The 25,948-nt window shown below is 42.1% G+C and overlaps 1 protein-coding gene across 2 annotated transcripts in view; it reads left to right on the plus strand.

Annotated features, from left to right (window-relative positions):
* ptk7 (protein tyrosine kinase 7 (inactive)) overlaps positions 1-25,948 on the plus strand; it is a 74,178-nt gene that overhangs the window by 25,278 nt on the left and 22,952 nt on the right. For both annotated transcript variants that reach the window (XM_022743912.1, XM_022743914.1), the window contains one exon: positions 25,168-25,464. In XM_022743912.1, coding sequence (XP_022599633.1) covers positions 25,168-25,464 — 297 coding nt within the window. The remainder of the gene's footprint in view (positions 1-25,167; positions 25,465-25,948) is intronic.

The following is a 25,948-nucleotide window of genomic DNA, read 5'->3' on the forward strand; positions in this document are numbered from 1 at the left end:
CTTCCCTTTGCCCTTATGCTGCTCACTCAAGGAAAGGAGCTTGACGGTCCAGTGGCTCTCGCTGTGAATACCTATCATTGTCCCTCTGGTTTGGGGGAACTCTAGAGGCTGGCGTAGGACACGCTGGCTGGCGTTCAGGAACTCTGCAGGGCCAGAGATTAGCAAGGCATGGCAGGATCCCTGATAACTGACACCCTCCACGCAGGCATCTGAGCCGCTCTCCCATCCCGCTAAAGACTACAGCCACAAAGACGCCTTTCAGCGCTCGGCACGGTGGCGCTAATCCCCTTAGCACAAAGACCTGAGCCACCGATAGCATCTAAATAACTCTTCAGTAAATGTCATTTGCCTGAATTAGCTGTATAGTATCTCCCGATGCCGCTGGATTGCATTGTGGGGCGTACAGAAAATATTTGTGCCTGTTGTGATTTCTCTTAATGTGCTGTTGAGTGCTGGCGTTTAATAAGCCATGAGGACAGGTCGCCCACTGAGCTGGTCTGCCAGTGGCTGCTTGGCCTGAGGGTTGGGGTCAATTTAGTACTGCCCCTTTGTCAAATGCATCCTTAACATTCATGTGGCATCTGACCGTCTTACTGTTGGCCCTCACTGACACCATAGCCTTTTAACCCTTGGAGGGGAGCGTCTGGATGGGGCAGGATTTGGTGGGTGAACACTTAACATCCATACAGTTGATATTGCCTCAGATTTCTTTTATGTGAAATGGCCTCTAGGCATTGTCTCGACTGCAGGCTTATTCAGGTCACCAAATGTCCTATTGAGGTTAGATTGAACTTGCAGTGTGGTTGTCACATAAAGGGTAAAGAAGCATTGATGCCTGTGAGGAGACTGAGGACAAACAGCGAAGGAAAACTGCCCTTTTCTGCTCTGGTTTAACAAACAGTTTCTACTGCAGAGTATTTCTGAAAATGCTTTTTGCAAGACCAGAATCATGCCATGCTCATATTAAATGTAAATGAAGGAAAATATTTAACAAGTCAGCATGAAGCAAACAAAATACAGCAGCCAAAGGAAACTGTCACTGGTGAATGAACATTAACTCTCCTGCCTTTGAAGGATAAACATACTGGGAGGGTGGCTGCTTGAAGATAGGAGGATCATTGCCTCTCTCAGCAAAAATAAATTACCCTTAATTGACCTTTGACCACTGGTGAGGCTCCCTCTCCCAGGAGGATCACTGTCCTGCCTGCTCGTGGTTGCCACAGAAACGCCTGTTGGAAGATGCTGTCTGGTCAGACAAATGCATGGGGGATGCTCTGAGTGCCTCAGGTTACCCCAACCCACCTTTCATATTGTGACACACAAACCACCACCTTCTTACAAACAAATTGTGTAAACGCTCAACCTTCCCTCATGTGGTCTTGTACTTGCATCTGGTTATATGATGTGTTCATTTCACGATTGATGACCAGTAAGCTACTCCCATAACCAAAGGAGAATTCTTTCCATCTCTTTATAATGCAGCTCACATTCCCTCCTTGTGTAAGCCTATCAGCCCATTACAAGGGCATGTCTGGGTCTTCCTTAGACAAGACCTTGAGCAGCGCAGGGCTGCAGATCAATACATCTCACTGAAATGGAGAATGGAAACAAACAGCCTGTTTGTAGAGGTCTTCAAAGCATGAATGATCCTTAGCCCAGTGTTTTTGCTCTCCTCCCTGCTGTCCCACTGGTCCAGGATGAGTTTCAGAGTTTGAAAGGGGGGTTTTACTCACTACAGTGCCTTGTACCTCCCAGCTTCAATTCAATAGGGCTGATACCTGAGAACTGGACCAGGGCTGTGTTAGCCCTATAGCCTGGCTTGTGGTTGGAAAAACAGACCAGACTGTTACTGGACGCCAGAGATGGGTGGGCCCAGGGGCTGAAATTAGACATGCAGATACTCCTGTTTTTACTGTGTAACATGATCCATTATTGTTTGGCATTTGCTAGTAAAGCATCACTGTTCTGTCGGGAAAGAGATCTTTTTGGTAGCAACAGGCAATTTAAAAGTCAAGGGAAGGCTCTTTCACTGAAGCTCGCCCCGTCCATGAAGCCTGAGGAAAATCATTAAATCACTAGGTCTGGAGGCAGCGGTCACCATTGATGTGAGGAGAGGCAGAGCTGCTCTTTGTGCTACTGATACACGGGTGGGGGCGAGACAGTTACTGATGATGCTTAACAACGAGGGGTTTCCTTTACACCTTTTAAAAGCTGTGTGAGATTTATTGGACATCCTTCTTTTGAAGATGTTCAAAGATGAACTTGAGGCAGTGGGACTCAGGTGGGTTATGCTCATGTTAGTTAACTCTGGTTTGTTAACTGGAGTTTCATGTGGGTCTTTTGTCCTCTGTAAGGCAACAGCATGGAGAACTCAGTCTATTAAACAACAAGCATAGGCTTTGCTTTGTGGTTTGACTTGCTTATTTCCAGAGGTTTGGTGACATAGTGAGTGCTCACGGGGCTGGTTGGTAAACCACTGTACTGCACAGTACTACTGTAATTGACCAGCTTGGGAACATGTTAATGCTAGTCAGTCAATTTCATTCAACAAAGAGTTTTTCAATGGGAATAAAACCTGTGCGAGCTAACGTTTACACAATTAATAAAAAAAAATCAAAAAGATTTGACTCCTATTTCATAACTGTCACCAAACCATTCCTCACAGGTGAAACTGTAAAAGAGGAAGTTGGATCAAAGTGGATGGTCCAACACTGAAAGCTTCCTCTGCTTTGGCCTCTCCAGCTGTTCATTTTCAGCATAATCAAGACGGCTTGTTATCCGTCCACAGCACAAATTTCATCATTTCAATCATTGTGCCTTTTTTTTTTTTTGAGTGAGGACAGTAGAGAGAGGACAGGAAATGAGGGCAAAGAGATAGGGAAAGACCTGCAACAAAAGCCTCCGGCCAGAGTCAAACCAGAGCTCATGGTCTATTCGAGGGCTGCACAATTAATTGAAATATTATCGAAATCGCAATATGGCCAAGTGCAATATCCAAGTCCCTGGAGCTGTAATTTTTTGATGAAGGAAAATGAAGCTCTGTGGTGTTACAGAGATGCCCCAGCCCACAAATCATATTCTTCAGACGTAGGCTAAGGGAACATGCTTGTTTGGTACAAGACCCAACAAAATCATCATCATTTTGTATTTTTTTTCAGTGAAGATTAAATGAAAAAATTACCATTCCAACTGAAATCATGACTTACGTCACAATCAGAATATCTGCCAAAATAGTTGCAGTATTATTTTTTTTATTTTATTTTATTATTTTTTTTTGCATATCACCTCTGGTCCAAACCTCAAAGTCCAAAGTTGAACCTGACCCAAAATATGTGTATTGGTTTACTTTCACCCCAAGATTAAATCTTCTGATGGTGGCAATTGGATTTACATGACTGTGTACATGACTGTTGACATACTTCAGCGTATCTACTTGTCGTCTGAAAGTAGCTCATTCCAGTGTCTCAATGATGTCAAGGCACCCAGAAGCCACTATCGGGGTTGTGTTACTCTGTTTGTGCATATACCTCCAAACCAGACCGTGTCCTGTAAACACTCACCTCCTACGAGCTCTGCGTTGAGTCGAACATCACGTCAGGCTACATATATGTGTTGCATTGTCCTTGTAATGGGACCTCCCCCTCAGGCTGGGAGAACTGGCAGAGACAGAACACCCTCCTGCTGTCTTTCTTTCTTTACTTAATCCTCTTATAAATAGGCCACTGTGTCTATTTTACAGGCAATAAAGCAATGTGTTCTGAGCATGTTAGTAAGATTCAAGGTTGAGCGAGAGGGCAAGGGCTATCCCATGGTGGCAAAGGTCTTACTTTTTTTTTTTCTTTTGAAGACACTGCAAATCAGTTATCCACCTTTCTCCCACTTTTCGATGTTTGCTGTTATTTAGCTTTTCCTTCTCTGCTCTCTCTCCTCCTGTGGCGTTCAGACTGAGGCAAGATGAGCCCAACAGTGGGAAGATAAATGGGGAGAGGGAGCCAGTGAAGGGGAAAAAAATAGATTTATGTTGCACTGCTCACGGGGCTCTTTAGAAAATGTAGTTGGTGCACCTTTTCATAGATCGTCCCTCTGAGGCAGAGAGAAAGCAAGAGAGGAAGATGTGTTGACCTGAACCGCTCTTTCCTGGATGAAAGCATTACCCACAAGCCCTTTGTTTTGGCCCACGAGACTACTCCTGCTGCTGCCGCCAAGGCTGACACTGCCAGCGATGATGAACCGTAAATCCATCATGGCCATGTAGTTATGGGGAAATATATAAAGGATGAATAGATAGACTCATGTTTACACCTGGATTGATTTATCTCATCCAGTGCTCCATTCACATGCACAGAGGTTTATGTGCCAGGAGGCATCAAGCTGTTACAACAGTGCTGCATTTTGAGAAGTACATTAAAGAAAAGCACCTTTCAGATAGAAATGTCCATGTTGCCCCTAAGGTCATACTAAAAAAAAAGAAAATACCAAAGTGATGCTCAAGAAAAGAATCCCTCTCCTGTTTGTGCCGTTGAGCCCATGGGTAACATTCTTGTTTTCTTTCTTCTCTCCTCATGTCTGCTTGGATGTGACTGATGCGGCCATTATCATCAAAGGTAAGCTTAAATACATTTCCACTGCCTTGCAAGCCAAATACATTTAGTTTGAGGTCATGGGAAATGGCCAGTTGACTGCTTCACAGTAAGACTTGTACTGTCAGTATTGCCTAGCTGCTTAACCTTTTCAGGAAAACATTGATCTTAAAGAGAAGAGCTGACTTTGTTGAAATACATGACTAAAAAGCATTTGTTTACAGTGATACAATAGTTTGTCCTACATTTCTGATTAGAACAAGAAAACGTCTGAGCTCCTTCTCTTGTTTGTTTGTAGAAGATAAATAACTGATCAGGTAATAACAGAAGCTGAGTAAAAACTGAACAATAGATACCAGAATAATAACTCATTGTCAAACAAAGCAATTATAGACACAAGAGGCTGTATCATTTCATGTGCAAATAAAGCAATCTAAATTTAGTGGGGATAAATGAGTCCCTGGTTTGATTAGAGGTTTTCTGTAGATGCACTTTCTGTTATATCCTGTTGCATTCTGGGATGTCCTATTTTCAAGTTACTCTCGCTAAACTAGTGTTGTATTTGAACACTGGTGCTTCTGCCTTTGCTCTGGAGTTGTTGATAGCTGATTCAACACTTAACACCTCTGCTGATATGTTTTGTGAAGGAAAATCCTGTATAATATTAGTCTAATTTCAAATGTGTGTGTTTTTCTGTCATGGATATAAAAAGTCTTTTTTTCTAAACTGTATAAAATATATGATTACTTGAAACTGAGCCCTGGGGCCTATCCACCAGTTAATGTAGCTCAAGAAGCTTATCACATATAGAAACCCTAAGCTTTACAAAGGTAGGACTTATTGCAGGGTTCTGGTATTGGGTTGCATCATATAGTACAAGATTAGCTAGTAATGGGTAAGTCAGAGTAAGCTTTTGTGGGGTAAGGATAAGTCAAGTGTTAGCTGGCAGGCAAACTTCAGCTTTCTAACTCATGTATAGATAAAAGTGCCTACCCTTAGACAGACCACCTCTTCACTTCCATGACTTCAAACTGTCTTGAAGAACTTCTGCTCTTCTGCTGCTGCATCTGTTAAAATAGGTCAAAATATACTTAGGCAGCCATTAGTATATCTGGGCAGGTCGCCCAGTACATGCTATACAGTATGCGGGGAAACACTAAACCCCTATATAGTGCAAGCTGCCTTCTCTCTGTAGAGGGAAATGTAAAGCAACTTAAGGGCAGAGGGAACAAAAATATTTGAAAGGGCACCAGCAGAGCGCTGATGTGGCCTGTGTGGGGTGGGTAAGGATGGCAATGATTATGGGATAGCAGCCTTACCGTGGTCTCCTAGGCAGGAGGCACAACTCCGACAGTAAACGGCATTGTCCAATCGTGCTTAAAGACAGGCTCTGACAGAAAGACAGGGAGGGCTCCAGCTTCACACACAGGTAATTGGCTGTCGGCATGGGGGACAACTCAGCATGAGACCAGATTCTTTATTCCAGACATGCACACACACACACACACACACACACACTCTCTCCCTCTTCCTCTTCTCTTCCTCCTCTCTTCACCTTTGAGAGAACTGCCTATAACAACAGCTGTGGCTCCGAACCCAGTTAGTATTCACACACAGCCAAGCAAGCCAATTAGTGGCCTTAGAGCGTATAATTGTGTGTGTGTGTGTGTGTGTGTGTGTGTGTGTGTGTGTGTGTGTGTGTGTGTGTGTGTGTAGGTGTCATTTCATTAAGTCTCAGGGGGTCGCGCCACCTCCTGCAGTGAGGTGTCTCTCCCCAGAGTGTGAGTGACAGTACTCTCGGAGGGAAGCCATTGTGTCAGTCAGGCCTCACTGGTTTCAAATGCTGTTTACATTTAAGGGGAGAGAAAACCAGTATGTTGTCGTCTTTTTTGTGTGTGTCTGCGTGTGTGTGTGTGTACTGAAGCCTGAACCAACTCATAAACCTCTCATTCCACAAATGGTGGGAAAATGTGTGTGTGTTTTTAGTTAAAAGTTAAAATTCAATTTATAATAGATTGGACAAGTTTATGAACTTGGTTATTACTTAAAAGATCAACTCTGTGTTATTTTTAAAGTTGGCTTTTGTATATACAAAAAAATGCTGGGAAGAACTCCCGCACACTATCTTGCCTACTGCTGAAATATTTGACTGCAGTGTTGTCGTTCTGTCCGACCATCAAAAACATGTCACTCATTCAGTTGTGCAGAGATTTTTTTTTCTAATTTGAGATATACAGCTTTTGCGCGGTTTTGGAGAAATACATTGATGTAAATCTGTAGTCTTCCCTGTCTGACATGATATATTTAGGGTCAACTCTTGGTTTCCCATTTCCCTCTTTATTTACTGTGTGGTATAGACTTGAGACTGCCAGAGCAAACTCACTTTCCTTACAGTACAGGAAGTGCTATAAAGACGAGTACTTCCTGTACTTAAGAAGAGAAAGCCTCTCTCCATTAAGAGAGGAGATAGATGGAGCTGTACATTAAATACCTTGTCAGAGACATCAGACTACTTCCCTCATATCATGGGATAATGTTGCTTTAGCAAACTGAGTGCTATATCCAAAGTCAGGCTGGTACAGATCCTTGAGCTGTACCATTAAAATCAGCCTGCATGTTGGCCCATACAGTGTGGTCTGAAAGTCTGAGACCTCTTTCCCATTTTCATATCACCCAAATGATTCTATGACAAATTGCAGCTCTCCCCTATTTCATTTAAATTTGAAGAGACATCCTGTAGAATTAGTAGTTTGCATGAGGTCAAGCATTAGTGAGCTTGAGTCACAACCACCATTTCCCACTTCACATTTGTGCAAATCCGTCTACTCTTCCACTCACTCATTGCACCCCCTACTCAGCTACAAATTTAGGTGATGAAAAAATAAATAGGAAGTGAATCCAGTCATTTTTCTTCACTCTTCTGAAATGCAACCATGAATCTCCACTGAGCGCGGAGTGAAGGGGGGATGGAGCTTGACTTGCTGGTCAGGATCACCGCTGGCCAAGCTGCGGTCTGTAACTCCATACACTGGCATCCTCATTAGACCAGAGCCCTGAGCAGAAACAGAACATCCAGATGAGAGCACACTGTCCATTTGATCCTCAAGATACATCCACATTGCCCCTGATCACAACCAGCATCTCAGCCATCAACAAACCAACAGAATGAAAAGCCTAAAGGCAAATAAACAGACATACTGACATGCATCGAACACATTCTCCACTTTGTCTCCCTCTCTCTCATTATTTCTGTTTTAAGATTTACCTCCCTGTTTGCCTGCCTCAGTTTCTCTATTTCCTCCAATGTCAGCACACACACATTCAACATGGACATTTGTACAACAGATGTAGAGATGGAAACCAGCTGCAGTTCTGCTCTGAAGTCTTTCCTCTTCTTGGAAGCTGATGAGTAGAAAGAGAAATGCATCCCCGACCCCCACATCTTTGTCTCTCTCTTTCTCTCTCTCTCTCTCTCTCTCTCTCTCTGTCTCTTGTTGACTGTCCCTACTCTTCCCTGTATTTTCCTTTCTGCCAGTGGATCGCTACAATGGCGGGAAATTTGAGTGATTTTAAGTGTGAAAAGTAGACTAAGAAACCAAACTAAGTGATGTGTTCTTTCCATTGACCTCCTCCGCTCCATTTCAATACAATCAGCGGGTCACGCACAGACAACGAACAGCGCTGTCCGTGGTTCTGAAACAGGGAGGAGATATAAGACATTAGGCCTATTTAACAGCACAGGTCTTTGGTTAAATGCCAGTCGGTTGGACGGAGCGTGTGTGTGTGCATGTGTCGGTGTTGCAGGTGTCGGTTACATGCAGGAGATGCCGACATGAATCTATGGCTAACAATTTGAAATGACAGAATAGAATAGGATGCATTTATTGTCATTGCATGCCGTCATTCAACGAAATGTGCTGTGCTGCTCCTGAAAACGTTTCACACATTAATTATTTCACACACATACCTATCTGTGCAGGTAATACACATACAATAATAATACAAAAACATATATTAGGTGCTATTGCATCTATGAGATTTAAATGCAAAGTGTACAGATTATTGCATAGTCGCAATTTTTGCATAATTCCTTCCATTTCATAGTGTTATTTTGTAGTGTTTCATTCATTTAGTCCTGTGGTGTGTTGGGAGGGGGGCAGTGCTTGTGGAGATCAGTTCAGTGATGGCTCTTAGGTAAAACCTTTTGAGCCTCAAAGTGCAGGTCTTTCAGGCCCTGTTGTGCCTTCTGGATGGGCGCAGAGAAAAGAGATGGTGAAATGGGTGAGTAACATCTTTCAGGATGCTGTTGGATCTGTTGAAGCAGTGTGGTCTGAATGTCTTCCAGTGGGGGCAGGAGGATTCGGATTATATTCTGTGATGTGATAATGACGCTCTGGAGAGCTTTCTTGTCTGCTGCTGAACAGTTGGCATACCATGTTATGATGCAATACGTCAAGATGCTCTCTATAGAGCAGTGGTAGAAGGACTTAAGCAGCTTTGCAGACAGTGTCCTTAAAAAGCAGAGCCGCTGTTGAGCCTTCTTGATCAGAGCAGAGTTGGAGTTGATTATCCATGTGAGGTCCTCAGAACTGTGGGTTCCCAGAAACTTAAAGCTGGAAACCCCCTCCACTTCCTGTCCATTGATGTTGAGGAAGGAGTGGTCCTCATGGTGTTTCCTAAAGTCTAAAATGAGCTCTTGTTTTTTTGTTTGTTTTTTGATGATCAATGATGGATTGTTGTTGGTAAATTGTAATCAAGCTGTTTTTTCCATAGATGAATATTCCTTCAGCTGTAAAGCAGACAGACAGAACCCTACTTGTTGTTTAACAAAGACTTCAGGTTCTTTAGGTTGTTGATAGCTGTTTGTGGTATATGAAGGTGAAAGCCTGCTGATAGCTTGGAGCCTTTAAGTTATTTGAGCAGGAAGGTCATATACTGGTTCATTTGTACCCACCATCTTAAACCCCCTTTGTGTTGGTGTTTATCAGTCACACTTATCCCCAAGGAAGTCTGTCTTCCTGTGCTATCTCAGATCGTCGCCTTCACTTTGTTGGTGTCTAGATGCCTATCAACAGGTGCAGTACCTGGACAAACACTTCACACAGCTACGACTCGGAGAGACCAAACATTTCATTTCCTGTCCATAAACCCATAATCTACATTGCATAGGAGGTGGCGAGCCTACAGTAATCTGGCTTTGGTTGGTACAGCCCATGCTGCTTTATTTTTTGCGTGCTTGCAGTGTGAACACAAAGCGCTTTTCTCAGCACAGAGGTGTGGAGGGTGAGAGCTGAGCTCTTGAATTGTTCATAGAAACAACATAATCACTTTGACCGTGTTCAGCTCAACCTGTGTGGGTGGAAGCACGACAAGTGGCGTGTGTTGCCAAGTAACAGTACCCGTGATTAGCTGTGTGATCGTCCATAGTAATTATTTGATTTTGAAAGTCGGAGTAATTTCTCAAGGCTGGCAGACTATTGTTCCTATGGAAATGGGGCGATATCTGTTTGTTTGAGAGATTTTTCTTTGTTTTTGCCTATAATTTGATTCATCTGTGCTCTGCTCAGTACTTGCATCAGTTAGTTATCCTTCATCAGTATGTATCCCTGTGCTACAGCCAGCACCCACCTGATAGTCTGTTGGTGATTTACGACTAAATGGACCATAGATTATACAAGGAACCACTAAATCAGATATTCTTTCAACATGTCTGGCAGTAAAAAAGGAGACATTAAACATTTGTGGGTGATTTTCTTTTTTCTTTCCTCCTAATTGCTCTTTTTCCTCCCACTTCTTCTCTCTTCACCACTCAGATGCAGCTCTCTCTATGCTAATACAAACATTGCTTTCAAAGCTAAATGCTGAACCTCACTGGGGGTCTGCCACATCCTGCCCATTCCTCTGTTATTGAAATTATCACAGGCGCTTCAAATGTCATGGACCCCCTACAGCACACACAAAGTCATCCCTTGAGATTCTAAAGTGGCACTTACTCTGCAATGTCCTTTTGATATATTACGCTAAATGGCAACTGTAAATGAAACAGAGAATTGATGCATTTAAATCTCAAAGGGAAATATCTCCTAATGGTTTTCTCAAACTCTCGCTGCATAAAAGATGCATGTGGAAATATGCTATTTTCTTTTTTTTTTAGGTGGAAAAAGTCAAGTCAGTTCGAATTGTTTCCAGTACATTTGAATCCATTCTGACATTCTTAATGGCCTTTTCACCTTTTGTTAAAAAATAGTTTTAAGCTTTTATAACTAGGAAAAATTACTTATTTAAATGGATATGATTGCACGTATGCATACATCACCACAGTTTTCTGTCCCAAAGAACTCACCAGTTGATACTGAGAAGCCCCTATGCTCCTGTTAACACTAGGCACTAAAATATATCTTGAAATCCAGTCACAAATGACAGCTCTAAATACAACAGTAAAAATACCCTAAAATACATTAAGTAAACAAAAGGATCAAATCAATTGAGCCATGTTTTAATGTCAGAGTACCGCCCGTCCCACAGATCTCCCACATACCATGGACATACCAAAAAACTACTCCATGCCTAAAATGAAGTAGTGAAAAAGGCATGATGAGTTTTTCTCAGTGCATCACCTCATAAAACAAAATCCCATCACAGATGGCTGGCCAAGACATTGTTTAAACAGATTCTGATGCCAGGTGTGCACTGTAGTTTCATGTGGATCAAACTGGACTCAGTATGTATATAGAAGATACCGAATCTGAACAGAGTCCAAAATAGGACCCTACATGGATATATGTAGGCTGTTCAAATTGACCACCTGTTGGCTTGTAAAATGATGGCACAGAATGCCTTGTTTATTTAAAAGATAATACCGATAATGATTCGGGCTACAGATGCATGAAAAACATCAGGAAAAGTGTTGGAATGACACTTGCTCTTAAACTCTCACAATGGGATGCTTTTAATGTCAGATTACATAATCACATAATCATCAAGTGTACAATTAGTTCAGTATGTTTCATGTCTGTTCTCACTGGTGTTTGGAGCTGGTTCTGTGTTATGAATTACAGAGGCTGAGGGAGATTGTTCTGTGTAGTTTTTGTTACTGCTTTAGCGTTGCTTTTCTTATGTTAGAATGCTCTCATAAGTTAATACTGTGTGTGTTGTGTTCAAATTTGGCATTAGTTTCAAACAATTGAAAAATCTCTATATTTCCTGTTAGTTTTGGACATGGCCAATTTCCCAGTGCTGATTTGAGACAGTTTGCTGTCCTTGTTGAGTTGAATTGTTTCCTGTTGTGGATAAAATTATAATCCCAGTACAATAAGTATAAATAAGTTGTGGGAGCTTTAATGAAACGAGCTGACACCCTGTGACGTTTGTTGTTACTGATGTCCTGCTGCTGGATGTTAACTTTCTAGCTTGAAATGGCTTTAATCTACCTTTTGTCATAGTGTTCATTTAAATAAATTGCATCAGTGTTGAAATAAAGAAGTTAAAAGCTTGTTGACTGAAAACACCTCCAATGATCATTACAGAAAATAAAGCAAATGCATCTTTGCTCACCTTCAGACTACATGTATGCAGTGTTGGACATCTCCCACTGAAGCTCTCTGCTGTTTACAGAGTCAACACATTCATGAAAATACACAGTTGCACCTATGTGGTCCGCAGTCACAGGGACCTTTCTTACAGCTGTAGAGACTCCAGTGACTGCACTCACAGTAGACGTCTGTCCAAAGAGGTTGTGGCTAATTAAACCGTGGTGACTACACTGAGCTCACTCTGCAGAGCCAGCCAAGCTCTGCTAGGAAACCTATACCACAGAGCTGCTTGGTCCTGGAAACAACCTGGTTGCCATGTTTGTTTGATTCATATCCCCCCCCCGCCAGCATCAACATCTGTTTGTGTTTGTGTGTGGAGGAGAGGAAGATACAAAGAGGCCAGGAGGCCACCCATGTCTTTTTTTTTTTTTTTTTTTTTTTTTTCTAAATGAACTGATTGATACACACACCGTACTCTTGCCTAGCTTTCATGACATTTCATGTCAAAGGTCTTTTTTTGTGTCTTTTGTCAGCTTTAGACATGAAGTAGCATCAGGAGGAATTCAGTAGAACAGCAAAAATAATTCTGTTTCACAGTTTCTTCAACGGGGAGATTGCAGGTTGCTTTTACCAGAGGGATTCAGAAGGCTTTTAAAAACAGACTTCCGAAGGCCAGTGGCAGATGGACTGTTAAAGTGTGATGAGAGAGACAACAAGGCAGAATGAGAGAGAAACTGGGGTTTAATGGAGTCTTTATTTTACTCTGGAGCCCCATTCAGTGACTGTAAGAATCTGACTCTCAAGAATGGGCATATTCATCCATCCATCCATCATTAAGTATTCCATCTTCTCATCTTTGTAAATTGTCTCATTAGATCATGAAATTGATATTGCCCTGACAGAGGAATCTCATTCCAAACCTATTTTTTAATTATCTTGCTTAAATATATTAGCAGTTGGATGTTGTAGCAGAAACCCGACATTGGATTGACCTAGAATAAAATTGTAATCCTCAAATCTCCCACACAATCTCCTGTCCTTCTCAGTTTGGTAGCAGACCCTCTTTTACAGCCTTCATGAAACCAAAAGCCCCAGTGACTCTGGGCATAATATAAGTTGTCCGAATGACAGAAACAAGTGTTTAGGCCTCTTCACCTGAATACCTTTTCTTTTTTCTTCCATTTTTTCTTAAAATCTTCCTTCCTTCTTATCTTGCCTTACTGTCTTCCATACCGGGTAGTTTGCCAAGGGATTGTAGAGTGCCACCACATGCCTGGTTGGCAGTCATGTCTGGACATAGCCGAGGTGCAGGCATTAGCCAGAGCCGCCTGCAGAGAGGAGACCAACACTGGCAGCCAGGGACTCAGCGCCCATCTGCTACCAGAGCCAGTGAGGGAACCATCATTTATTACCTCCGCTGATACGAAAAGCAGCTCCTGTCACTCTGGAGACATATTGTCCTGTGATTGCTGCACTCTATAAGGTTTCCGTCCCAAGTCTGCTTGTTTGGCCCTGGGTTGTGCAGCGGAGGTATTTTTCCCTTCTCTCTGTTTAATCCATTGAAGTTGTTCATCCTCACAGATCATATTTCACAAGGCAGGAGAGTTGGAAACAGCATCCCACTTCTTCCAACTCTGCTTTATCTCATATCTGTCATTTTACTCTATTGAGGCTACGTCTGCAGGCCTGCAGAGGAAGGTTTAACCATGCAGCTGCCTACAGTTCTCTAACTCCCACTTACCCAGCAGACTCTTCAGCCTGTAACATCTATCAGACTGGTGTGTTTAGCCTGGCTGCAAACTGCTGAGCTCCTCTGATCCACTGTGACTTAATCTTCCATCTTTGGCTCATAATGCTGGAAAAATATTGTGAGTGTGACCCCAGATGTTTGACATTAGTGTTCCTTTATATGTAGTTTGATACTAAATCCTCCGTTAAGTTTAGCACATGCCCTCTGCAGGGTAGTTATAGCACTTACTTGTGTAAACAGTTTGCATTAGGCTTTCATGTCTGCTGCGTGTGGAGCCTTTGTTGTGTATATAAAAAAAACTAAACATATGTACAAGAAATGGCGGCCTTTATTCTCCACTGCTGCACTTTTCCCTCTAAAAGTGGTCTCATTACTGGATTAGTGCCCAGTTTTTCAGGACCAAAGACACAGGAATGGCCCAGCCTACCTTACCTGAGCAAAGCCTAATCCGTCTTAATCTAATAATTGCTCCCATATTCATTCTGTCTCACAAGAGCACAGCTGCAGGGGATGGCTGTGGCTCCAGATTGCTGTGCACCATGGGTAATGATACCCATGGTCCCTTTCATGGCCAGGATCAGATCGTTGGAAGTCGCAAAGGTTTTTCATCATCATCGTTTGGGCGTTCCAGACAAATTGTATAACTTCTTATCAGTGTGCCTTTCTTGCCTCTGTTCCTCTTTCTTTCCCTCCCTCCTTCTTAGCTCATGTTTTGTTCCTTGGCGTGCGTAGGTTACACTGAGATGCATTAGGCTGCCTGTGTTTCAACAGTCAGCCTTTTATGAGTGGGTGTTGAAAATTGATGAGAGTTGGCCATGCTCACATGTCTATATGTTTATATTTAAGATACAGCATGACAGTTATGAAGCCTGGTGTAGAAGGACGGGGGGAGGGGCGGGGGGAGGGGTGATGAGCGATTGGGGTCATATCTCCCCTGGGAGGCGTCTTCATGTGCTGGAGCTTCATCTGTCATAAAGCAGGCAGATCACTCTCCGTGAACCACCATTTACACACCATACGATAACAAGGAATAGCATGACAATGTGATGCCATGGTAATGCTCTATGTTAAAGTTAAATTACCACAGCAGTGACATAAAAGAAGAGAGTCAATCCTTGGACACAGAGACATCTGCTTCTACAAACTGGTGACATGGAATTGGAGCAAAAATGTAATAGAAAGTGTACAGGAACAGAACTATTTGTAATTGTGAGCTATTTAGAAAATCTGCACAAACGCCTTTTTCCAAAAATCCAAAAATGTAAAATGATTCAGTTGAATGTATTTCTCCCTCTTAAACTCTGAGCTATGATCATGTATGTTCCCCCTGCTGGCTATATAATGGAAATCCTTATTAGTGTTCCTCAGTGTCTAAACTAGTCCCAGTCCTCAGTCCCAGCCTAAAGCCTGCCGCAGGCCTCCTAGTACGACTAATAAGGCAGTAATGGCCTAGGATGGGTGCCCTATTAAAATAGATTTGGAGTAGTGTTTGGGTGGGGCCTGGCCAACACTTTGATCCTGTTGACCTCCCCCTGGTGCGTTTATTAAGACATAAGTGCACTAGCGCTTATCTCCTCTCCCTCCCCTCCTCCACAACTCACACTGTCACATGAGTGTTTTTATTATTTTTCTTGCCATGGAGACTATTTGGAGCACTTCTTTATAAAGGCAGATGTGTGCGGGCAAGCAGGGGCTCGTTGGGAGGCATGAGAGGGCATTTCATAATTGCATAGGAGAGGTGACATAACCCAAAGTATTTTTTTTTTGAGGAAAATGAATTTCTGTCATCCAGAAAACACAGCTACAGCGCGATCAGTGTTATGTTTGTGATGGAGGAGCTCATTTTAAGAGTTAATTGTCAAAATGGGATCACACTAGAAAACTCCATTGGGGTGTCATGGATGAGGAAGGAGTGAAGAAAAACGTTGCAGTATTGTTCACCTGGAGAGGTTGCATGCTGGTTGCCATGCCAATGTTGCCTGGTAATAAGGTTGGGGGGGTCTTTGTCTAGGTGGCGCAGAGCTCGCTCCCTGCCATCAGCGTTAAGATGAAGCGAAACGAGTTTAAACTGATAGTGATCTCAGCGAGGTTTTTTATAATGAGCCCGACCTTCTCATTGCACAGGAGCAAGTCACTCTGCAGAGTGCAACCCCTCCACAGTGCAATTACCTGCTACAATAAGAGCAGTGATTGAATTAAGGTAGCAGGTGTGCATACCACTGTCACTCGTAAAAAGACACCTCGGCTCTGCTGCTTTGAACATGGTTTTCAATTAGAAGCAGCAGAATGAACACAGAGATGTGTTCTGCTGATGTATGCCCCGCAGAGAATAAAATACTACCTGAGGTCAGTTTTTTTTGACGTAACGGAAAGAGACAGCAGGGACTCATTCTTTTGTGTTACTTTGATCCATTTCAACTTGATAGTGTGTGGGTGCACCTGTAATGGCTGAGGTTGAACATAGTGTATTTGGACAGAGCCAGGCTAGCTTGGAAAAACTCCATGTTTCTAGTGTTTATACTAAGCTAAGCTAACTGGCTGCTAGCTTCATTTTTAGCATCCATATGAGTGTAGTATTGATATTTTCATCTAACTCTAAAAAGCAAACGCTTCTCAAACTATTCTAAAAATCATTTATCAAACATTAATGCCTAACATCTCCTTCCAACTTCTTCAGTGTGAGGGTTTGTTTGTTTATATATCACTGTGAATTTAATATTTTGGCATTTGGGACTCATGGTTGGACAGAATAAGCATCATCTTTCAGTAAATGCTTAATCAATCAATCCAGTAATTGAGATCAGTCAGTAATAAAAAAAAATTGTCGCAATTAGTTGCAACCCCTGACTTGATTGGGATTCAATACATGAACGTCCTCTGGTATTGCACCTTGATTTCCCTGCATGAAGAAATGCTAGGAGAAAGTCACCCAGTTGAGTCCAAGTCTACAGATGCAAACGGAGGTCAATAATGAGATCAGTCTGTGGTGAACCAAACTGTCACTTCCATTACAATGGTTTGACAGAGACATTGTACCTGGCCTGACTCCGTCCTGTTGAACGTCCCTGCTGTCAGGCTAAATAAGGCATCTTGACCTCTTTGTTTGGACGGCATTTCAGCTTCATGCACTGGTGAATTCTCTGTGTAATTCATGTTGGAAAAACCAAACTACTGCTGACACACAGCATTGTTGAAAATACTGACCGAGAGGTCGGTGAAGCATGAAAATGCACTTTTAGTAAAATAAACTCAATTTGACATCAGTATCTGAGTTGAGCTCCCACTTTTCTGTGAACTGTGCTTTGTTTAGTAATAAAAATGATATTTTTTATCTCTCTTGTTTGTTTTAATAACAAAAAATAAATCTTAATTTTTAGACTGGTTTGTTTATCTGAGGTACCCATGCAGGCACACTAACACATTTATCTCATTATTTTTTGTTGTAGATGGAATTTAAGTTGTGATTTGTCGTCATATCACTTAATAAATCAGAATACATTTTATCATGCGGCCTGTTACCTGTTTCGTACTCTTTTGGGTTTTTCCACTGTGTTTATGAGACCATAAACCCTGTCAGTTTTAAGAAAGATCTTCTGCCAACAAGTTTTCATGGAGACAGCCATGAGAGGCTACTCAGTCAGTGGAAAACTCAAACACACACATGCACACGCGCACACACGCACACTCACACACCCAGTAATTTGTTGACGGGACATGAAAGCTCTTTCAGTAGGCTTCAGTGCTTCCCATGACTTTGCCCTTCATTCCCACTCCAATTTATCTTCCAGACATCTCGGTCCACAAACACAACTGAGGATGAATCTATCACAGTTTTTCATCTGAGGTTTTACTTCATCCTTTAAAAACATGCTTGCACTGTGACAGATGGTTATCAGCCTCTTTTTTTTACTCCCCACCTCATTACATGAGCCCAAGCATGAAGAGGAGGCTCCACTCTGATTTTCAATCTTTCCTTTTCCTCAAAAAGTTGACTGTAGCGCAGTAGATGTGTTTATCCTACAGCAGCTGCTAAAATAGATGCTTTTAAAGAGAGAGTCGTTTGCGTCAGTGTTTTCTCTACCCATCCTTTGTATTTTGAAAAATTGATGACATGTTTTTCCAGACTGTCTTTGTGTTGGCCTTTGTCTGACCTTCTGATTGACATTAACTAAACAAGATGTTTCATTCAGCCTCCAAATCACGCCAAGCTCACTTTTAGATCTTATGGGAACTCTTGGAGTTGTTAATAATTGATCCGATCAGAGGCGCTCTTATCGTGTCTGTGCCAAACCTTTTTTTTTCTCTGATACTCTTTTGAAGTTGCACTGTTTGTTGTTAGTGTGTGCAGTTTTAGCAAAGAGGAGTGATGTTATCTGGAGTCTTGCTGCTCTTATCCTTAATTGGGTTATGTAGATTTTGCAGCCGGGAGGAGGAGGGAGTAATGAAAATACGGTGATTATGGATCATAGTCATGTCCTCATAGGTTAGTGCTATTTTCATAGATCACAGAGTTTAAACTTGTGAATTTGGTAGCAAAATATTTGACAGAGGTTTGATGGATATCTGCAGCAGTTTGATGTGTGAGACTCTGGGAATTGCGTCTCTGTGAGGCTGAGGTGATGTTGAGATAAATATCTGTTAGCAGCCATGTTGAACGTTCCAATCACTGTCTCACGCTCCGTCAGCAGCCCTGATCTCTGCGACTCCAAGATTCCTCGTTGTGCTGTCCTCTCACTCTAAAACGTTTTAGAGCAGCTGCCTCTCTTTGACACGGTCCACTGAGAAGCTGTTAAAGCACACACATAGGGGCTATTTGAGCTCACACAGCGGGCGTGCCTGGTGCCAAGTGCTGGTGGGTGCTGCTGTTTGTGTCTGTGCAAGTGCTGGCGTCTTCCCCCCTTAACCTCTTGCAGCCTCAGTAATGTGTGTCATCCCTGGCTGTCGGCACCCTGCTGCAGCTTGTTTAGAGAAAGTTTCAGAGATAACGTTGTGTTAGATGACCTGGTGGAGACACACAGTCCTGATTACAGGATCTTCACTGATAAGATAACATCATCTTTGATGCCTCTTTTTTTCTTTCATTTTTTAAAATTTTTTTATTTACAAAACGCTGGTATTTTGGCCTGATTTTCAGATGTTTGGGGTTGACGTCTGCCCATCTTTGGTCAAGGCTCCGCTCAATGTGAAGCTGATAACACTTGTGTACTACGACTATGACCACCAGTGAATTGATCGCAGCTTGTTAAATACAGGAAAGTCCCACTTCAACTTTTTATGCATCAGATCATCATTTGGAGCTCATTAAGCTCAGAGTATTTGGTTGAAGTGAAAAATAAGGTATTAGTATTTTCCAGCGGTTATTTCACCGACACTACAATCAATATCAATCATTAATCAATATTTCCGATCATCTGCTGCTCAGTTCATTTTCTACAAGTTGTCATCATAATTTAGGCCAGTTTCATTAATTTTGAAAATTTGATTCATTTAGTAGCTGTCAATGCAAATTGTAGGATTTCTGGCTTAGTGCCCAACAACAGCTGATCCCAGATCTGAATCTGTGAGTTTTTTCTTTAGAACTGAAAAATGATTAAATATAAATTTAATGATTTGATAAAGAGATTAGACTCCCTGTACATGCTAACTCACATGCTGTCTTTCTTTGACCCAGACTTCATCTTGGATTCAGCCCTATGCTGGAGGTATAGTGTAGTTTTTCTTGAAATATGATTCAGCTCAGCCACCTCTGCCTGCCTGTGGCAGCAGACAAAGTTGAGAAAGAGAGAAGGGAGGCGGGAGCTGCTGATGAGCCCATTATGTTGGGTTCTGGCTGTCAGGCCGACTTAAAGGCGACTTCCACCTGACAGCCTTGACAGCCGAGCCAGGCTTAATGGGGTCGGCAGTGCAGCAAGTTGAGGAGGAGAATCCCTATGTATAGACATTTTACCCCTCTCAGCAGTTTCCCTCTTCTTCTTTAACCTACTTTCTGTCTCTTCCAACTTATTTTCGGATACCTAGATCGAAATCCAGGAAAAGTCAAACTTGTGAGAGAGTAGAGCTATTAATATTTCATAACTTTCGCTGCTCATACGGGTGCATTAGCTTGTTCGTCGTAAGCTTTTCCCGGTAAGTGCATATTGATTGGAATCAAAGCCAGGACTCTTATTGTTTTCTGTTTTTCTCAATCTAAGAAGAAAGAGAAAGAGAGAGGCTCCCTAAAGAGCGAGAGAGGAACAGTTTTCTCCAGCTTTGTTTTCAAATTGACATTAAATATCAATTACATAAATTATCAAGACATTACATTCTTTCACAGTTATGAAGGTTTCTGGGTTTAAAAAAAAAATCTTAATTAGTGCTGAATCAATTACTTGATTTAATCGATAAGATGATTGGCAGTAACTTATCCATCTTACAAAATGTGAGGATTTGTTGCTTTTCTGTGTTTGATACCTTTTTAAAAACCCCAGAATTTGGATTTTTGATCAGGCAAAGCCAGAAATCTGAACACAACACCCTGGCCTCTTAAAATAGGGAATTTTCAATATGTTAATTTCATTTTAATATTTCATAAACAAAAAAATAATAATCTACCTAAATTATTATTTTCAATGAAAAAACTAACAATTTTAAAACTCATTTTAAAAGGTGCTCTGTCAAGTTTTTGTGTAAACGAAGCATTGTGTGTATACAGTCGTTGCATGCATTTCCTACTTCATAAAACATTTAAACACACACACATACACACACACATGTGTGTGTATAGGTAGATGTGTATATAGATATGTTTCAAAATGCAGAATTGTTTACATTTATGTGTAGTAGCTTGCTGTCTTCTTTTTCACTGCTGGGTAAATCCCTGCATCTGTCTGTGCTGACAGCTGTAGGTCAGCATCATGTTATGAAATCGGTGTCACCTGTGTGCAAACATAACAAAATAGGGGCCAACTCATAAAAACATTGCTCCATAGCATTAATAGTGGTCAAAAAATCCACAGGGTACCTTTTAATGATTTACGTCACTGTATTTCTTAGTGTTATTATTAGTGCAGTTGTGGAGGGTTTGTCAGTTTAACTTCACCAATTTCTATACCTCACTCTTTGCATTGGAGAGTTTTTGTCTTAAGAACATTCCCATCCCTCTGTCCTTGGTTTTAGCTGTTTGTTTCCCCCTTTATCTATAGCTTTTCCTTTCAACCACTCTGACTTTGAAGGGCCCTCAGTAAGAGTTTCGATAGCATTTGCCCCGCTTATCTGTCAAATGTCACTCTGTGCAGATCCAAGCATTTCTCTCCCTCCAGCACTTCTGTGGCTCAATAAAGAAACATTGATTTGGTCAGACGGATGCATCATAGTGGAATTTGTGTTGCTGAGTGACTGTGTGATTGTGGTAGAGGGGATATTTGTGTGTGTGTTCACCCTTGAAGTCTCTTCTTGTGTATCTGTTTATAATAAGATTGTTAGAGAGACAGAGCTGCAGTGTGAGTGAGAGATGTAGGTCACGGTGCCTTCTCTGTTTGAACGGTACAGTAAACTTGGCAGACTTCCTCACATGTGATTGACTGTGCCTCACTCTACCCCTCCCCCTCTCTTTCTCTTGTCTGTCATCCTGTGGTATGTAAAAACACCTTATCTGCCTGCACTCTCTCTGCTGGGACTTTTCCCGAAAGTCATTCCCTCTGTACACAGATCTAAATACACACACACACACACACACACACACACACACACACACACTGTATGTCAACGTGCATCTGAAATTAAACCATCAACTGCATGCCACAGCTCCGCCATGTCTCCACCAAAGCTCGTAACATTGCTGCACAGAGGAGGCTCAGTGTGATGGAAGTTGGCACGCTACCTCACACCCCAGCTGTAAGCTTGGCGTGGAGGCAGAGTGCTGTCTGTGCACATTACTTGATAGATTGTTTGAGGTGGATGTTGGGGATGACTCTGCTGGTGTTTCCAGCCCATCTGCTGCCTTTTATCCCAGTTTTACACAGATGGAACAAATTCACAGCCTCTTTGGGGAATTGTTAGACACCATTTGGTTATACAGAAGAGGAGTTGTAACAATCCTTTGCGCAATAAATCATGTGGGGCAATCTCACTGGAGCTCAGTTCAGATGAAGAAAGAATGATTTATGAACAATGGCTAGCTATTGTTTTATAATCAATAAATCTCTTGATTATTTCTTTCTATTAATAGATTGTTTGGTCTCGAAATGTCAGAAAATAGTGAAAGATTTCCTTGAGCCAGTGTGACATCTTTAAGTTGCTTGTTTGACAGTCTAAAACTCAAACATATTTAATTAACAACGAGATAAAGCAGAGAAAAGCAGCAAATCCTCCAAATAATTTAAAGAACATGTCGATCATCAAAACTTTTGTCCGATAATTATAACTAATTGTGGGAGGACACCACTTTTGGTCATTGTAAGTTAGGCTCTAACTTCAGTCTACAAACCATGACCCCATGTTGAGACAGAGCATGAAAGGAAAATGAGAATAAAAGAGAGAGAGAATAAAAGATATAAAGTCTATGTGTGGACATGAAGTGAAAGTGAAATGGTTGCCACTTCAACTGAGGTGGCACAAATTGAGGTTAAGAGGTGACGTTTTATATCATGTGAGACATTTTAGCTTGATACTGTGAAGTAAAAGCAAATCATCTGCCAGCAAATGTTACTCCTCGTGGAGCCTGTAAATTTCTCTCCGACAGTGTATTCACAGCTGAGAGAAAAGCCGCGAGGCTGTCACCTCTAATACGCTGTTTCCATGAAAAAAAAGAAAGAAAAAAAACTTTGATTCCCCACAGAAGCCATCGATCGCCCTTGGCTGCCAGACATGTGTGAAATTAAAAAAACCAAAAAAAAAAAACCATGATGGACTAAAAATAATAACACTGGAGCACAGTGTCAGTGCTCCCCTACTCCTGGCTATTTTAACCGGTCAACAAAAGTGTAACCAACCCGAGGATTTTCCTTTTTGATTAAATGTGTTCACATAAAGTTCACATATAGATCCAAAAGGAATAAGTGCATCTATAGAAAACTAGTTTGTAAGGAGCAGTCAGTGCAAAGCTCCTACAGGACATTTTAGAGACGAACTTTTATCAGTTTGATGTTAATTTCATAGCTGTCCTTGCTCTCAGTCACAATCACTCTTTTCTCAGCTGTAGCTTGTCAGAATGAGTGTGTTTGTGTTCGAGCGCTGAAGGGACAAGTTTCTCTGTGTGCTCTGTAAAACATAGAGTATGTCTTCTTCTACACTCATTTTTTAAAAACAAATCTGTAGCTGTGCATCACTGGATACGTCTGTGGATTTGTCCCACTGTAGGAAAGCGTTTAATGGTGATTGTAGTCTTCAGCACAGCTTGCTATTATCCCTACAGTGAAAATGGAGGTGTTCAGTTAACAGATGTCCTTACTTGTGCTATAGCCGGTTATGTGCTTTTGCACATAAAGAACACACCAGTCATGTTGTTTTATTTTGGCTGAGTATGTGAGTCAATATTGCATATGGTCAACACTTTCTGCTGATTTTTTTATAGCAGAGTTTGATCCACTTGCCCACCTTGTCTGTAACAGCAGATGGTAGTTCTGGATTTTTGACTCTCTAACACAACTTGAAGTGACCCACCTCTCCATCTGACACACTTATGTAGGTCAAACCCTCTTGACTGTGAAATTTAAGTTAAGGGGGCATTTAATGCAAATTTGTTTGTCCTTGTCCCACCTGGCCTATCCACAGCCTCTCTGGATGTCTTGTTTGACCTGCCTTTGCCTTGCTGCGTCTTTTTTTGCCTGCCTGTCTGTCAGCTCGCCACCTGCAGCTGAGACAAAGGTGAGCCTGATGAAGAGATGGACAGGCAGTAGAAGGACAGCGCTGGGATGAGGAGGGTCAAAGATGGAGGGATTACCTTGGCTCATCTTCAACAGGCTTCTTGATTAAACATTATTGAAAGATCCCCCTTTTTACTTGGCTCCAGTCCTGCAAGAAGCCTTGAAGATACACACACACACATGCGCACACACACACACTGTCATGCAGGTGTAGCTATGCTCGATCGACTCAGCAGTGGACCGTTCCTTATGATAACAAACCCTGACATCAGGTGTGATAACATTGTGCAGAAGAGGGCCTGTCTTGACAAAGGGAGATGGAGATGGGCATTGATGAATAGTGCGATGTGGTGGTTGTGCAGATGGAACAGCTGTTGAGTTAAAATTAGAAAGAGCCAATCAGACTCTAAGACTGAGATTTTTCTTATTAACAACAATCATGAGAGCAGCTTGGACTGAACTGAAATAGAAATGATCTCCAGTATGTTTTTTTTGTTTGTTTTTTTTTTTTTTTTTGGTCCTTCCACAGGAGATGGACAGAAGAATCATCAGATAGAGATGGATGATTTGCCATATTACACTGAGCTACAACAAGCAAGTGTAAAATCTCATCTGTGAGTCTGTGTAAAAGATGAATTGTTTAGCTGCTGGATGTTGACCATTACACTGCTACCACATGCAACCATGTGCTCATTCAATGAATAAGAATAAGAATGTGAAACAGGAACAGAAACAGAAAATTCCCTGTGATGTGGAACCAAGACCAGACAGAGGAGAGATGCACATGCACCTCTAGCTAACAACACTGTGACTCCATTCTTCTGTTTTCATTTTCTTCCCCCTGCATTTGCTTCTCACACGCTGTGATCTCTTACATTATAACCATATTGAATATCAGATGTGCTGTGACTGTGTAGTAGAATTGAATAGAATTCGTTCTGTGTTTACTGCAAGTCACACTCTACTCATTTCCTCCAGTGACATGTGGGTAACTGGAGCAGAAAACACGTCTCTCACACAAAGCTTGTTCACAGTATCATAAGGGGAAATAAAAGTGTGTGTGTGTGTGTATGTGTGTGTGTGTGTGTGTGTGTGCGCGTGTGTGTGTGTGCGCGTGTGTGTGCGTGTGTCATCTTTTTTCCTCGCATGTGTGTGCGTGTGTGCGCAGCACATCATGTCTTGTTTAGGAGACTTGTCTCACTGAGCTGATGGCACATGACTGCCGGCGGCACTCACAGCCTCGCTAACGGGGAAAAAGTATTTTCTCTGTGTTGGGTTTGATAATTTTACGACTAAATAATTCACAGTTGGCCAGTATTGTCTAAACATCACATTCCTCCACAAGGCTAAGTGGTCACCATGGCACACACTTAATGAACGGAAAAAGCAGTAAAATGTTAACAGCAGCCCCATTCTAATCCTCTGTCATTTCATTTCCCTCCATCTTTTTTCCTCTTTTCCAGTTCTGTCCATCCAAGCTGCAGCCATCCAGTTCACCAAGGAGCCCAAGTCCCAGGATGCCTTGCATGGCCGCAGCGCCATGCTACGCTGCGAGGTCAGCGATCCGGCTGACATCGCCTACAGCTGGCTCCACAACGGCCAGCCTCTGGAAAGCAGCGAGAGGCGTTTCCAGGAGGGCAGCAACCTCAAGTTCACCGCTGTGGATCGGCGGCTGGACGCAGGAAACTTTGAGTGCGTCGCACAAAACACGGCGTCAGGAGAGATGCTCCACTCCACCAACGCCTCCTTCAATATCAAGTGTGAGTGTTTCATTTCAAGCCTAGAACAAGCCTTCTGATTTCCTGAGTGTAAGTTGCCAGCTGACTGGGTTTCATAATGGCAACATGGGTGTGCATCCAGTTTCTGGATCAAAAAAGCAAAACAAAAGTCACAGTATAAGATGACAGGTAGTATGAGCTGAAGGAATGTTTCCACCTTGTTGCCTTGTTCTCTGTGGCTTCATCTCCCTCTATCCAAAGGAAACTGGATATGTGTGCCACCAAGCATGTGTTTCTTGTTGCTTGTATCTTTTTTTTCTGTGTTGTGTAACACTCTTTTTTCCCATATGCTCTCAAAAGGCTTTTGTCTGGAAATTACTAAAGAGCGTAATTTACCTTCCAGCTATATAATTATTTAGGTTCAGATTAGCACCACCCTCCTTGCTCCAGCTTTTTATTCATGTCAAGTTTTTCACTCTGTCACTTTGTAAACGTTTTTTTCCCATTAGGGGGAGGCACACTAGTA

Source organism: Seriola dumerili, unplaced genomic scaffold (genome assembly GCF_002260705.1).
Source record: "Seriola dumerili isolate Sdu_G_001 unplaced genomic scaffold, Sdu_1.0 BDQW01000073.1, whole genome shotgun sequence".
Taxonomy (NCBI): Eukaryota; Metazoa; Chordata; class Actinopteri; order Carangiformes; family Carangidae; genus Seriola; species Seriola dumerili.